At 44.7% G+C, this 14,084-nt stretch overlaps 2 protein-coding genes across 4 annotated transcripts; one reads left to right on the top strand and one right to left on the bottom strand.

Moving 5' to 3' along the window:
• Positions 1-2,983: 2,983 nt before the first annotated feature.
• Positions 2,984-8,046, bottom strand: LOC125072291 (apoptosis-inducing factor 1, mitochondrial-like). 2 transcript variants are annotated; one of them, XM_047682860.1, is made up of 11 exons: positions 7,821-8,046; positions 7,363-7,400; positions 7,190-7,219; positions 6,774-6,956; positions 4,994-5,051; positions 4,627-4,921; positions 4,189-4,559; positions 3,977-4,108; positions 3,522-3,907; positions 3,193-3,450; positions 2,984-3,116 (listed from the first exon to the last, which is right to left on the bottom strand). In XM_047682860.1, the coding sequence occupies exons 1-11, from the start codon at positions 7,891-7,893 to the stop codon at positions 3,045-3,047; spliced, it is 1,896 nt and encodes a 631-aa protein (XP_047538816.1). In that variant the 5' UTR covers positions 7,894-8,046; the 3' UTR covers positions 2,984-3,044. The 2 variants fall into 2 exon arrangements, with proteins under 2 accessions (XP_047538816.1, XP_047538817.1); XM_047682861.1 differs by lacking the exon at positions 7,190-7,219.
• Positions 8,047-8,488: 442 nt separating this feature from the next.
• On the top strand, positions 8,489-13,799 carry LOC125072481 (hamartin). 2 transcript variants are annotated; one of them, XM_047683136.1, is made up of 4 exons: positions 8,489-8,678; positions 9,721-11,320; positions 12,101-13,183; positions 13,751-13,767. In XM_047683136.1, the coding sequence occupies exons 2-3, from the start codon at positions 9,731-9,733 to the stop codon at positions 13,148-13,150; spliced, it is 2,640 nt and encodes an 879-aa protein (XP_047539092.1). In that variant the 5' UTR covers positions 8,489-8,678; positions 9,721-9,730; the 3' UTR covers positions 13,151-13,183; positions 13,751-13,767. The 2 variants fall into 2 exon arrangements, with proteins under 2 accessions (XP_047539092.1, XP_047539090.1); XM_047683134.1 differs by having other exon boundaries at positions 12,101-13,799.
• The last annotated feature ends 285 nt before the right edge of the window (positions 13,800-14,084 follow it).

The raw sequence follows: 14,084 nt of genomic DNA, 5'->3' as shown, positions 1-14,084 counted from the left end.
TACCTACCTACCTACCTACCTACCTACCTACCTACCTACCTACCTACCTACCTACGTACCACCTACCGTATAGGACTCAAGAACTCCGACTGGCTTTTTATTTACCACTCGTGTTTTATATATTATCGTGGATAAATTGCCATATTATACATCAGTCAAACAAATTGTATTGGTTAATTATATATAATTATTTTTTTTCACACTTACAAATATAGCACACCACAATAAGTCTACATACACAGAAGATATTGTCAATAGGATAACAGCACGAGAATTTTTTTTTTTATAAAGTAAAATCAAAGTCATTGTACAATTTTACTATGAATAAATTTATTCGAGATCACAATTTTACAATGGCAGTACTGTGATGTGTTGAAGTTCAAAACTATTCCATTAAATATTTTATCTTTTTGTTTTTTTTACTTTTACCTTTATTGTAAATTTATATCAGTATATTGGGCATGTATGTATTATGAATTTTATCATGTTTAACTAAACCATCTGGCATTAATACAAATATTAAAATTCAGGTCCACTCAATCATGTATAAAGGTTTGAAATCTGGAAAGCAGTGTTAGAGAATGACACTACAGAAAAAGGAAATATGTACATCTATAACCAAATGAGAGTATGCAATAAACCTTTTGAAAATTATTACATATCACCAGGAATATTATTAATTAATAATTAGAGAATCAAAACTATTAATTTAATTCAACTCTATAAAAAAAAAAAAACTTCTTTATAAATCTTAGGAGTAGATATTCAAGAATTCATTTAAATGCATGCTGTACAAGATGTAACTTATAGTACATTCAGTGGTGTACTTGTATCCCTCCTTAATTATATATATTAATATTATAAAGACAAAAGATTTGTATTTTTGTTTGGATGACATTTGGCACACAGATAGCTTATAACCAGTATAAAATTGTAGGCAATTCATTGTTCCTACAAAAAATGTTAAGACAATTTTTCTTTGTACCATGAATCACATCTCAAGACATTATATAAAAATATTACTTGTAGAGACAAATAATAAATTAATTCTTGTTGTTACAGATGATATGTCTATATTAGTGCATCAACATCTACTGAACTATTTACTGAGACGGGTACTGCAGTTTTGATCGATCAGGCTACTAAAAACAAAAATAACTAAAAAAAAAAACTTAATAAATTGCAGGTGTGATTTCTCAATCCTTATTTGTACTAACCATAAATTGATATTAGTTAATTATTTAATAATTTATCAATTAATTTAATAGTCATTACTTGGTGTAAAGGAGTTAATAGAATTTTAGCAGACAAAAATGTAGATTTTGACAATACTGATAAAATAAAATTACTAATAAGTCATAGGAAACAAAAGTAATTTAGCTTATGTTTTTTATATTCATATATGTTCATAGTGTACCTCATTATAATTTATTATTTAATTATATTTTAACTAAATTTAATTCCAATTTTTCTTTTTCTGTTTTAATAAAACTTTTCCCAGAAAACGTTCAAAATTATTCAATTATAAAATTCAAAAGAGTCGTTAAAGAGCGTTTGTGTGCTAAAGGATATTACAACACTAATCCCATCAAAAACATAAATGTAAAAATGAGAGCCAAGTTAAATATTATGATATATACCTTGGTTGTTGTCTTCAACGACAAAAGAAGTGAGATCTAAATTTGTGCCAAGTTAAATAGTCCTCTCTGAAATTTATTTATAACTACATTAAATATCATTTCTTCTTATAACTTGGGGTAATATATTGTTGCCTAAGGTCTGACATACTCTACTACAGTCTCACGAAACCTATTTTATTGTTGTATACTAGTAAACTCAAACAAAAAATATGCAGTCGAATAGACTAGGCAGCTTCCATCGGAAGGTATTGAAATAATTCTTATGATCGCGGTTGCCACTCGCTCAGACACGTCCGCGTTAAGGTTTAATCGCAACGCTCCTATGCCGCTGCTCCGGCGTCGCGCGCGTCTATTATTTATTTTTTTAAAGTATATATATAGATTTTGCACCATTGATGTGCGCTAAATGCTAGTTAATAACGTAATAAATACCAAAATCGGCTATACTAATAAGTAATAAAACGGAAATATTTGGATTTAAAAAACTTAAGGGTGGTATTCAACTTGTTATATATTCACGTGAAGACCTTAAAATCTACATTAAGACCGGCTGTTATAAGTTTTGATTGCTGGTTCTTACATCATTTTTTTTTATTAGAGTTATTACAGGAACTAATAAGTATATAAGTGTTCCTATAGACCCAATAAAATGAAAAATTATAATAAAATGATAAAAAATTACCAGTTTCAGATTTTTTCCTTTATATTGGCCTTATTATCTACCTGCATGCCAAATTTGAACTTTCTAGGTCACCTGGAAGTAGGTTATAGTTTTGATCTATAGGTCAGTCAGTGATAAAAATGACGATTTTTAGACGTTAATATCTAAATAACCATTTGAGATGCGTTTATGAAATTTGGAACACATATGTATCTCGCGAGTCTCAATATATGAGCCAAATTTGACACATTTATGTCAAATAGTTTTTAAGTTATGAGGAGGTCAAAAGTGGCTACAAATGGTTCGTGTAATATTACACACGGTGCTGCACGCCAGTTCTGTTACTAGAACTTGGCTGACACGCTACCGCGTGTCTAGATATTGTCTAAAATATTGTCATTTATGTCAATTCGTTTTATTTCTCATAAAATTGTATAGATGGAATTACGAGTCTTTTAAATCGCGCTGATGTTTTGTACAAATGATTTACATATGAACATTGTATGCGAGTCAATAAAGTGAGATATTCAAGAACATGCAAGTTTAATTCATCTGGCGAGTAGGGTGATCAGTATAAATATACTTTTTTTTACATATTAAATATACTTTGTTTACTTTTAAATTGGTGCTACTATTGGTTAAACGTACAAAATAATACAAAAAAATATTTATAAAAACAAAGTTTAGTTTAATACATCTTTATTTCTAAATAATTTATACAGTACAGTAAATGCTCAGTAACATTAATCCTCCTCGTGGGGCGAAAACAGCTTGGCCACCTCGAAGAGATCGTCGAACTCGCCCTGCGACAGCACCTGCCAGACAACACGAGATTATAGAAATGGAACCGCACACCGCCCCCCCCCTCGCCGCCGCCCGAGCGCGCCGCACCTGTCTGGCCACGTGCATGCGGTTGAACAGGTTCCACAGCAGCACGCCCACCACGCGCCGCTCGCGCACGTAGAACACCACGCCGCGCTCGTAGCGCCGCGGGGCGCCGCCGCCGGCCGCCGCCTCACGCGCCGCCTCGGGCGCAGCCTCGCTCGCGCCGACCTCGGCGACCGCTCTCGTCTCCGCCGCCTCGTCTCCGACGGCGTCCGCCGAGAACACTCCGACCGTCGGCAGTCGAGCGTCTACGATACCTATAGCCTGAAGTGCAAAGGGAGAAGTTACTCGGGGTACTGTAAGCGACCAGCGGACGTGATCGGTCCCGATACCACCTCGTAGCCGAGTCGCGGGCCGAGGTCACTCCAGAACATGCTCTGGTGCTGGTAGTGGCGGGGCGGCGCCAGCGCGGCCATGTTCTCGCCCGCCAGGCGGCCCGACACCACGGCGTGGTCGTGGTGCTCCACGCGGCGCCGGCCTAGCGCCTCGTCGTAGAAGCACGCCACGTCACCCGCCGCGAACACGTCGGAGCGTGCCTGCAGCTCCGCGTTCACCAGCACGCCACCCAGCTCGGGGTGCAGCTCGAGTCCCGACTCGCGCGCCAGCTCCGCCTCGGGCTCGCTGCCGACGCACTCCACCACCAGGTCCGCCTCCAGCCGCTCGCCCGACGACAGACGCACGGTCACGCGTCCGTCCCGCACCGACGAATCCGTCACCTCCGCTGTGGACAGAGAGCGCGTCAGTCCTAGCGGCCCCCGACGGTACGGTCGGCTCCACCGGCCCTACTGACCGTCGGGTAGCAACTCGACGCCGGCCGCGGTGAGACGAACCGCGACATCGTCTGCCAGATATCGCGGTAGCACCCCCGCCAACGGAGCGCTCTCGCGGAACACTTGAATGACTCTCTTGCCGTCCTCGCGCACTGCAAACAAAGAGGAAACAGGTAAAATCTCGTCGCCATGGTCGGACACCCCGACGAGACGAGAGCCTAGGGACACTAACGTCGGTCGGCGAGCGCGACGGCGAGCTCCGAGGCGAGGAAGCCGCCACCGACGACGGCCACGCTGCGCACGGCGGGATCGTCCAAAGCGGCCGCCAGGCGCGCCACGTCGCGCACGCCGCGCAGCGCCAGCGAGCGCCCCGCCGCCGCCGCCGCGCGCAGCCCCGCCACGCGCCGCGCGCGCACTCCCGTGGCGATCAGGCACTTGTCGTACGTGACGGTGTGCGTCGCGCCTCCGGGCGCCGCCAGCTCGGCCGAGTGCCGCGCCGGGTCGAGCCGTGTCGCGCGCCAGCCGCGCGCCACCCCCGCTCCCGCGCCCCCCTCTCGGAGCTTCTCCGCCGGGGTATAGAAGGCGTTCGGCTCGTACGTCACGCTGAGAGAGGAGAGACGGTCAGTAGGGAATCGGGGGGCTTTCGTTCGTTGAGTCGTCGGCTCGTCACCTGCGGCGGCGTCCGTTCCACTGCCGGAAGGTGAGTGCGTCGGGGCTGGTGGCGCGCGCGGCGAGATCGGGTTCGCGCCACAGCTCCTTGCTGAGCGGGGGACGCATGTAGGGCAGCGCGGTCTCGGCGGCCACGATGAGTACCTGCGCATCGGGTCGGGCGCTGCGGATGGCGCGCATGGCCGCGAACGAGGCCGTACCGCCGCCCACGAGCAGGTACTGAACGTGAGCCGGCAGAGCCTCTCCGATGGCCGGAATTGCGATTTCGACTGTCTCCTCCGCCTTTTTCTCATCACCTTAAAAATTACATGTACGATGAAGCTCTGTAAAGACGTCGATCATATGAACCGAATGACGACAGTACATACTCGTTATCGTTGTATTCTTCTCCTCGACGTCCTCGCTCATTTTGCGGTACCAGTACACCTGTTTATATTTTTTTCAATTAGATAAAAATTTTAAATTATAAAACCACAAAATTATTATAATTATGTTACGGTTTTGTTTTTAAACATGCCTATTACGAGGAACACCTTTAGCACTTGCACACTGCCTTGCAAGCATACGACTGCCAACTTGTTCATCGACAATCATAGATATAAATTAGTAAAATGTCGAAGAGTGAATACAAGTAAATGTATATAATATTGTAACATAATTTTGGCGCACGTTACATGATTACATTCATTTACAATAAATTCGATAAATTCATTGAATTTCTAACTTGTTGATTTAACTAATTGATTTTGACAAGGCCTTCTAAGGTTACGTTTATACATAATTTAAAATTACCGCTAATTTTGACATTTGAAATAAAATGCAGTTTTTATGCACTGTGCATTCCTGACCTAATTGTGATTTATTTATCTTTTCGCTTTTTGAATAGAAATGTGACGTAAATTTATTTTCGTAGTTTTTACAACTTTTGTTTTGCTTTAAACTTTGATTATTTTTGAAAATAGTTGTTTAAAAGAACGATGAGTTCTATTTTGAAAAATTTGAAATAAATCCATGTAATATTATTAAAATTAATTCGGATATTTGTCGCCTCGTGGTAAGATTTGAATCTTTCTTCGAAATTTTAATTTATTCCAATTGTTCTGTTTTCAACAACGATTGTGGTTTTTTACAGAGAATTCTTAGAATATTTCCCACGATGCATTTCGTTATTTGTGGAAAATAATCGGGATTGCCTGGGTTTGTCATTTGTAATATTAAAGTTAAACATATAGTTTTTCGTAATATATTCTTATAAGAATTATTTCTCCTTTTACAATTATTTACTTGGAATACTTTCTTCGGTGTTATTTTCATGGCGTTATTTTTATTAAAATAGTCTCTGTGTGCGCAGAATATCGCCAAAATTTATGCGTTTTTGTTTTGTTTACTTGGTTGTTTGTGAGATGAATTATCAAATAATCAAACGTGGATTTACTCATACGAAACGATTTTGGTGCGTTTTGTATATGAATATCTAGCTTCCACAAAGCAATGCTTACTTCGTACAGATATTTTAAAGAAGTATCATCAGCAAGCAATACTAGCTCGTGTTTATTCCCTAAAAGATGTGGCAGGACATTTATACAAACGAGAAAGAGAAAAGGATCAATAATTGCTCCTTGAGGGACACACAGTAACCGGACACACATCAACCCTCTGGATCCGATCACTCAGATAAGAAATCAGAAGATTGAGTGCAGTGTGATGTGCCATAAAGACGTAGCTGTACATAATGGAAGGCCTTAGATAAATCACACAATATCACTAAGGCATCCTGTGACTCCTTCTAGGCCTTGTAAATATTTTTAATGAGCTTTTGTGCAGCAACTTGTTAGTGTTAAAATGTACCAACATTTGATTTAGTAATAATTTTTCAAAGATCTTGCTAACAGTTGGTAGTACAGTTCTCTTAATATCTAATAATTTGAAGGAACTTATTATATGTTTTTCACTCACTGTATTAAGTATAAAACTTATAATAATGATTCAGCAACAAATTATTCAATAAATCTTATGTTGTGTAATATCAATGAACTTCCTTTTTTAAACATGTACTAAATTTTCATGTATATTTGAATGCATTTACCAAGCTCTTTATGCTATATATAATCAGGTATCTAATAGTAATAAATCATGTATTAGACTTACTCCACCCAATGATGCCGTGAGTGCAGTGAGTGCAGCGAGAGCAGACCATGCGCGTGGAGGGCGCGGCGGCGGCGGGCGCGGTGGTTGTGGGGGTTGAGAGGATTCCCCTTCACCTTTGTTAAATGTTGCATGGCTTGATCTTTTCGTTTTTGTCGTCTTTGCTCCAGTGGAACTTAAAACTGTCTACAAAAAAATACTTTAAATTCTTGATGATTGATTTTCTTTATGCAATATTTTGAAGGCAAATAGAAATTGTTTTATAATATAAATATATATATTTCTTTATAATAGGTATTGATTGTATTAAACATAAATAATAATATTTGAACAGTCAATACTTTCAGATTTATTAATTTTTTTTAAGTTACATAGTTAAGTATTGCAAAGTGTGTGTGAAATGTACTAAATTGTTTTACCGTTCTATATCTCCTCAACTTTCTTGTACGCTTGTAGAAAAACAATATTTTAGTATACACATATTTCTAAATTAATTATTAATAGTAATATTAAATATTAATAGAGTACTAAAAATTGCATCTTGAATTAGTATCTTGTATAAGTACTAAACAAATATTGGAATAGATCTCACCTGTTCATCACTGGCTGCACTGGAATGAGCACATATACCTTTAAACAAAACAGTTTTTTAACAAAATCCAGAATTTGATGACGTTCAATGAAATAGTTCATCTATATAATAAATACATGCTTCACATTTTTATGGGCAGTTTGTCTGGTTTTATCCATCTATCATGTAGTATTTTATAATATAATCTCTATTGCAAATTATCATAGCAAACATTCTGATAATGAAATGTTTACGAAGACTATTTCAAAAATAAAATTCGTGAAAGTATTAAGCAGAAAGTGCTTTTTTTTTTAATAAGTATTATCAAATATTGATCTTTTAAAGTATAATAGTTCCTTTGAAAACCTAAACTGACTCCATAAGTACCTCAATGTACGTTTTGACATACTGCTACATAAGTTTATTTACTTTCCAGTATAATCAGAGTAAAACCAATATTATTTTAATCGCTCACTCACGGAATACTTTAAAAACATCTCTTCGAGATACTCCCTGGCCCTCGATATAAATGCTTGCCAATGCTCTGAGCATGGTAATTGCCTTTTAATAAAATCACAATAGTAAATGTTTTTGTGTTTTTAATTAACTTTATCTAATTATGAAGTTCATTTCTATAAATTTCATCATACACTTAACTACAATTCAAAATACAGAAGAAAATGTAGGTTAGGATTTTCATTTGAGCCTAGCACAGAATATATTAATTTTCGGTAGGTTTGACGTTTATTTACGTGAAAAATATAAAACTAATGCCTTATTTTCTATAAAAGTCTGAATAAAGTCCTTTATATAAAATAAATATGAAAAATGCATATTTCTTTAAAATAATTCATTAAAATATTGATATTTTGAATGAAGTTCATTACAGAATATATTTTTATTTTATTTATTAAAGCTAGCAAGTGATTTTTATAAAAATATATTTATAAAACCAACAACAACTGCAAAAAAATATTTCTTTTTATATAACTACAGTTTAAAATAAAGTATCAAAATCAAATACATTAAACATTGAATTAAATTTAATTTCTTACCTGGTAATCGTTTTGTCCAATACAGCTGTAGGTTATCGGAATACTTACTGTCAAAAATAGCTATAGAAATTCGTATTCTAAATTATGTCAATGTCAAATGTGTCGGTCTTTTTCGTTGTGTAGATAAATATCTTATTTATTGTAGTTGTACAAATATAGCTTAGAAAAAATTAAGAATAACTACTAAGTAGTTATAGAAATCTTTCTTCCGAGTGACAAAGCCTTTATCAAAATTCCTCCAGCTGCGATAAACGAAGGTACTTCTCTCCGTACTGCTAATTGGTAAGTATTTACTATTTATTGCATCACAAGTCACAACAGTGAACGTATGGTGTATCTGTTATTAATATTATCAGTGTAGGAGCTACCTTTTCGTTAATTAACGTAAAGCTAGCATTTTAAAAAAGTCGGAAAGAATACGTCTCAGTTATTGTAATGGTGTTCAGCTTTGATTGATTCTAATAGAAAGAAAAAAATGTAGCTGTTGACTAGTTGACGCTTTAAAGTACTTTGTAAAGCATTGCTACATTCCCACGAAATTAAAAAAAGGAAGGGTAACACACCTATCTTTGGCCAAAATTTTGATTTAAGAATATCTTGAAATAATATCAGGTTCAAAATAAGTATTCAAAACTCCCATATCTTTGATATTGATTTTTGTACTTGTTATGTTTTACCTTTTGTGTACATTAATTGGTCTTAACCTTACCTTAAATGAAAGCTAGAACAGAGGTAACCCTGTTCATCTTATTAATTATATACTGCCTAATAATTTAGTCTTTGATAGTTTTAGCATTGCTGGTTATATCTAGGGTATCCTAATTAAATAATAATTAAAAGTAATACCTAATATAAAGTTGGACCTAGTTCATCATCATTCAATTTGTGAGGCTCTATTTAAAAAAGTAGCTAGTTGATTTTCAGTAGAATGGTTATTTTAAATGTACATTTGAGACACAATATTTATCTTCTCACTGACTTAGGACATACTCTTTTTTAAATAAAGTTAGTTTTGCTTCTTAACAAAGTCAAATTGATCATATGGTCCTTCATTGCACTGAGACAAAAATAATTATTCCATACCTATTCATAACAACATACCATCTTTGGAAAAGTAAGTTTTGTAGTCTTTTTGACTGTTATCTTTAAGCTCTGTACAGATATAGAAACTGTAACCACTACTCATGGAGACTTGTGCAATATATACTAAACAGGACAATCAGGAAAAAGGAAGCAATAATTATTGACATTTATTTATTTTATTATTTATTTAAAATTAGGGACGATCTGTTGGCATATACAATAAATATATACAACATTTCAGGTGGTCGGAGATGTTGGCTGCATGTGAGACGGGTGAAGTGTTTGCGTTGCTAGAAGCACGCGACACCGTCGACAATTTCGCCGCCCTATACAACAGTGTTCGTGAGCCCTGGCTCACGCGCGCTCTGCTGCTGTACCATGCGCGCACCGGCTCTACCCGCGCCCTCGAACTGCTGGCGCGCGCTCCCGACGCACATGTGCAGCACCTGCTCGACGCGCTGCTGGAGCAACTGCGCGGGGAGCGGCCGGCGCGCCTGCACGCCCTCGCCGCGCTCGCCCCGCTGGTGGCGCGCCGCCCGCTGTGGCTGCACCGCCTGCCGCACTCGCTCGCCCGCGACCTGCTGCGTGCGGCGAGACACGAGCGAGACCCGCTGCCTCTGCTGCACGTCTTGCTCACGCTCGCCGCGCTGCTGCCCGCAGTGCCCACTCTCGCCGCGCCCCATTGGCCAGACCTAGCTGACGCGCTTCTGCGGCCTTCTGCGCTCGACCCACCGCCGCCGCCACCGACCCGAGATCACCTCCAACTGGCGCAGCTCGCCCTCTTTCACGCTCTATACGCCACGCACCCGTGTACCCTGCTGGAAACTCTTCGAAGCGAATGCGCCACGGGAAGCAAACGCGACGTCTGGGAACGAGGCGTGGCGCCTCTGCTGCGGTCGGTTCGTCTCCATCCCGCGCTCGTGACGGGCTCCCGGCAGCGCGAGGCCGACGCGGCGCGCTGGGCGCATCTCGAGATACACGACGTGCTCGCCGAGAGCCGCCGCCTTTCGATGCGCGTCCGAGACCGGACCGACGAGCGAGCGCACTCGACGATCGCCGTCCCCGGCCCCGTCGCCCCGCCCTCCCCGGCGCCCGGTAGCGGCGCGCACGCGACCCGCGCCGCCTCCGCCCTCAGGCCCGGCGCCGAGCCCTGGTTCGCTCTCGGCGACCGCTGCGGCGCAGACTCCGCACCCAACACGCCCCTTCCCGCCGACGTCGACGCCGCCGAACCGCCCGAAGCCGCCGTCGAAGCGACGCCGGAGAACACGCCCGCCAAGGAGACGCGAGCCCAGTTTCGATTTCCGACGGAATCCGCCGCCGTACGCGCCATCGGGCGACGCTCTCAACCGCCCTCACCGCTGCGAAAGGAGACGTCCCCGCCCGCCGGCGGCGGCCCCGGCGAGGGGTACGCGGGACGTCTGGCCCGCGTCGCTCTGGAGAGGCGCGCGGCAGAGTCACCGGTGCCGTTCGGGGGAGGCCCGCCGCCGGCCGGAGCCGTGGCGCGCCCGGAGCCGAGCCGAGCGGCGCCGGCGACGGACAACGAGCCGCTCAACGTCGAAGACCGCGAAGTGCTGGAGCTAACGGAGCGCGCGCGCACGGAGCGCTCGTGGTCGGGCGCGGAGGCGCGCACGCCGGTGGCGCGAGACCCGCGCGCGGCGGAGCGCGGCGGGCGGCGCGCGGGCCCCGCGGCGCCGGCGCGGCGCTCGGCCTCGTGCTCGGCGCGCGAGCGCGTGGGGCGCTCGGCCGACGCGTCCGTGCAGACGCTCGACGTTTGGCCCGCGCCGTATGAATTCCTGATAGCCGACTTCTATCGCAGCCTTCCAGCCGACGAGCGCAAACAGGTCAGCGATATTTAGATATCTATCCCGGACAGACCGAGTGTTCATCTGCACCAAAATATGTGGCCTACACTAATTTTAGCATTTGACATAATGATTTGGTATTCAACTGGACAACTTCGACAGATCTGGCATTTAGAGATAGGATACATATGTTTGAAATATTGAGTATGCTTTTAATATATGCTATTCGGCTGTGCAGGGCATGAGTATTTCTATTTATCAAGCTTCCATAGTGCTCGTGTTCACAAGGACACATTTTGAGTGCTTTCCTATTCTTTGTACATAATGATTTGTGATATTGAATTATTATTTCATCAATATTAAGCAAAATGTAACTTGACAACGTAATATTAAACTTTAGTATTTCTAGATATCACTATTGCTGGGCTATGTTGAGGATAATGAAAGTCACTAACTGGTTCACGATTTATTAACGAGACGGTACAATTATACGGACTGTGACGCACTGTTTTACATATGCAATGTTTCGACTTTTATACATGATATCAAAGAGTAAGAGATACACAGATGTGAAACATTTTAGTCATAGAATATGTGAGCTTTATCCATTGTTTACTTTAATACCTATGTGCATATACGGCACATCACTTTAGATAATGTTTAGACTGCTTTGGTGGAACAGTCAGGCGCGCGGCCAACGCGATTACAAAAGTTATGATAATCATTAGGGGAATACAAATTAATTTGAAAGTGTTTATTTATCGAGAATCTTTCACATATATTTTTTTTTTCTTCAATTCTACTGTTCTCTCCTTTCAGAATATCGAGGAGAAGATCGACGAGCCGACCCTTCCCTGTGAACGTCTCGACAGCTATCTGTCCGAACTGTACTCGGGACACGTCATCGCGGACGCGTCCGAGCTCGCCGAGCAGCTCGCGCTCGTGCACGCGCAGCTCATGTACGAGCGCTGGCGCAGGGAGGCGCACGCCGAGCGCAACCGCCGCTTGCTCGGCCGCTGTCGCGAGACGCGCGCGCTCGAGCTGCAGAACGCCGCGCTGCGGGACCGCCTGCGCGCCGCGCAGCACGAGCGCGACGAGCTGCTCGCGCGCCGCGCCCGGGACCCGCCCGCCGCCGCGCCCCTCTGCGCCGCCACCGACCGGGAGCTGCGCCTCGAGGCCGCGCTCGCGGAGGAGAGCGCCGCGAGGCTGCGCGCGGAGGCCGCCCTGCGCGAGCTCGAGGCGCAGCGAGCCATCGACGCGGCCGAGCTGCGCCGCACGCGCGGGGAGTCCTTCGAGGCGGCGCGCCACGTCGAGGCGCTCGCGCGCGCCGCGCTGGCGGCCGAGCGGCGCTCCGAGCACGTGCGGCGACTGCGGCGCGAGCTGCTCGTGCTCGCCGAGCGCGAGGCGCGGCTGAGCGGCGCCGTGCGCGCGGCCAGCGGGGCGGCGGCCGGCGCGGAGGCCGAGCGCGCCGCGGCCGAGGAGCGCGCGCTGCGGGCGGCGCTGGCGCGCGCGGAGGCCGAGGCGGAGGCGGCGACGGCGCGCGCGGAGGCGGCCACGGCGCGCGCGCACGAGCTGGAGGCGGCGCTGGGCGCGCGCGACGCGGCCGTGGGCGAGCTGCGGCGCGCGGCGCGGCACGCGGGCGAGGAGCACGCGGCGCGGCTGCGCGCGCTGCAGGACAAGTGCGCGGCGCTGGCGCGCACGGTGCGCGCGGGCGAGGGCCGGCGCCTGGAGTGGCTGGCGGGCGCGGCGGGCGCGCGCGGGGCGGCGGCGGCGGGCGGGGGGCGCGGCGCGCGGCCGGCGCTGGCGGACTGCAGTCGCGTGCGGCGGCTGCTGGAGCGCGACGACGCGGACGTGGCGGAGTCCAGCTAATGCCGCGTCTCGCCGGCCGATCGCTTCGCTCGCGTGCGTTCCGTAAAAATCTAAGTCTCGTAGGAATCCGGCTCGAGGCGCCGGCCGCGGTGACGTCGTGTTTCATGAGAAAATATTTTTAAGATACGATCGCTGCGTTATTTCGTTTAGTCGGTCGATGTACAATTGTATGCACGAGTACTGTCGTCGCTTTCTCCGACTCGCGGACGCACGATTGTATCGGCGCCGCGAGTGGAGTTCTTCTATTCTGCATCGGAACCGGCGTTTGTTTTCCTGACAAATGGACATCTGTACGTTTCACTGACGTCGTCGATCGTTTTCTTAAATTTAAAATAAGAAAGAAAGATCGTAATTAATTTTAAATCGACATCAAATAGTCACGCGAGAAAGAAGTGTCTGATATTAATAATATTATTATGTTCCTCTTGAAAGCAATAAATAAAAAATAACTGGACTGATTGAAATAATCTGACGTCGACAAGTGTAATAATGTAACTGCGTCGAGGGCATAATATTATAAACACCGGAACTAGATTCGCATATTGTAAAAGATAGTTCTGGTAGCGTATGAGTAATCTTTGTAAATAATAACTTGCACAGACGTTGGTGAAACTTACCGAAGTCGCAGAGCCGCCCGCCGCACGTGACGTCACGCCCGATAGGACACCGCTCGTGTTTATTGTATTGCTGCGGAGTCGTCACCTCCGAGTTCCGTGATTGCATGACGCCTAACCGTTTCCACACTTAGTTGGCGACGCGAGCTCCGCCCGCCGGCCGCTGTCCGCACTCCGCACTCCGCACTCCGCACTCCGCACTCCGCACTCGTGTATATATGTTGGCAGTAGACCGATGGCCGTGTCTACTCGTTTCAAATGCTAATTAAACTAAGTCGAGTGTTACGTAACATAGTCGGATTATTGTAATAGTTAGTTTG

This window comes from Vanessa atalanta, chromosome 21 (genome assembly GCF_905147765.1).
Source record: "Vanessa atalanta chromosome 21, ilVanAtal1.2, whole genome shotgun sequence".
Taxonomy (NCBI): Eukaryota; Metazoa; Arthropoda; class Insecta; order Lepidoptera; family Nymphalidae; genus Vanessa; species Vanessa atalanta.
Note: the sequence above shows the minus strand (reverse complement) of the source record. Positions and strands in the feature narration are given on the sequence as shown.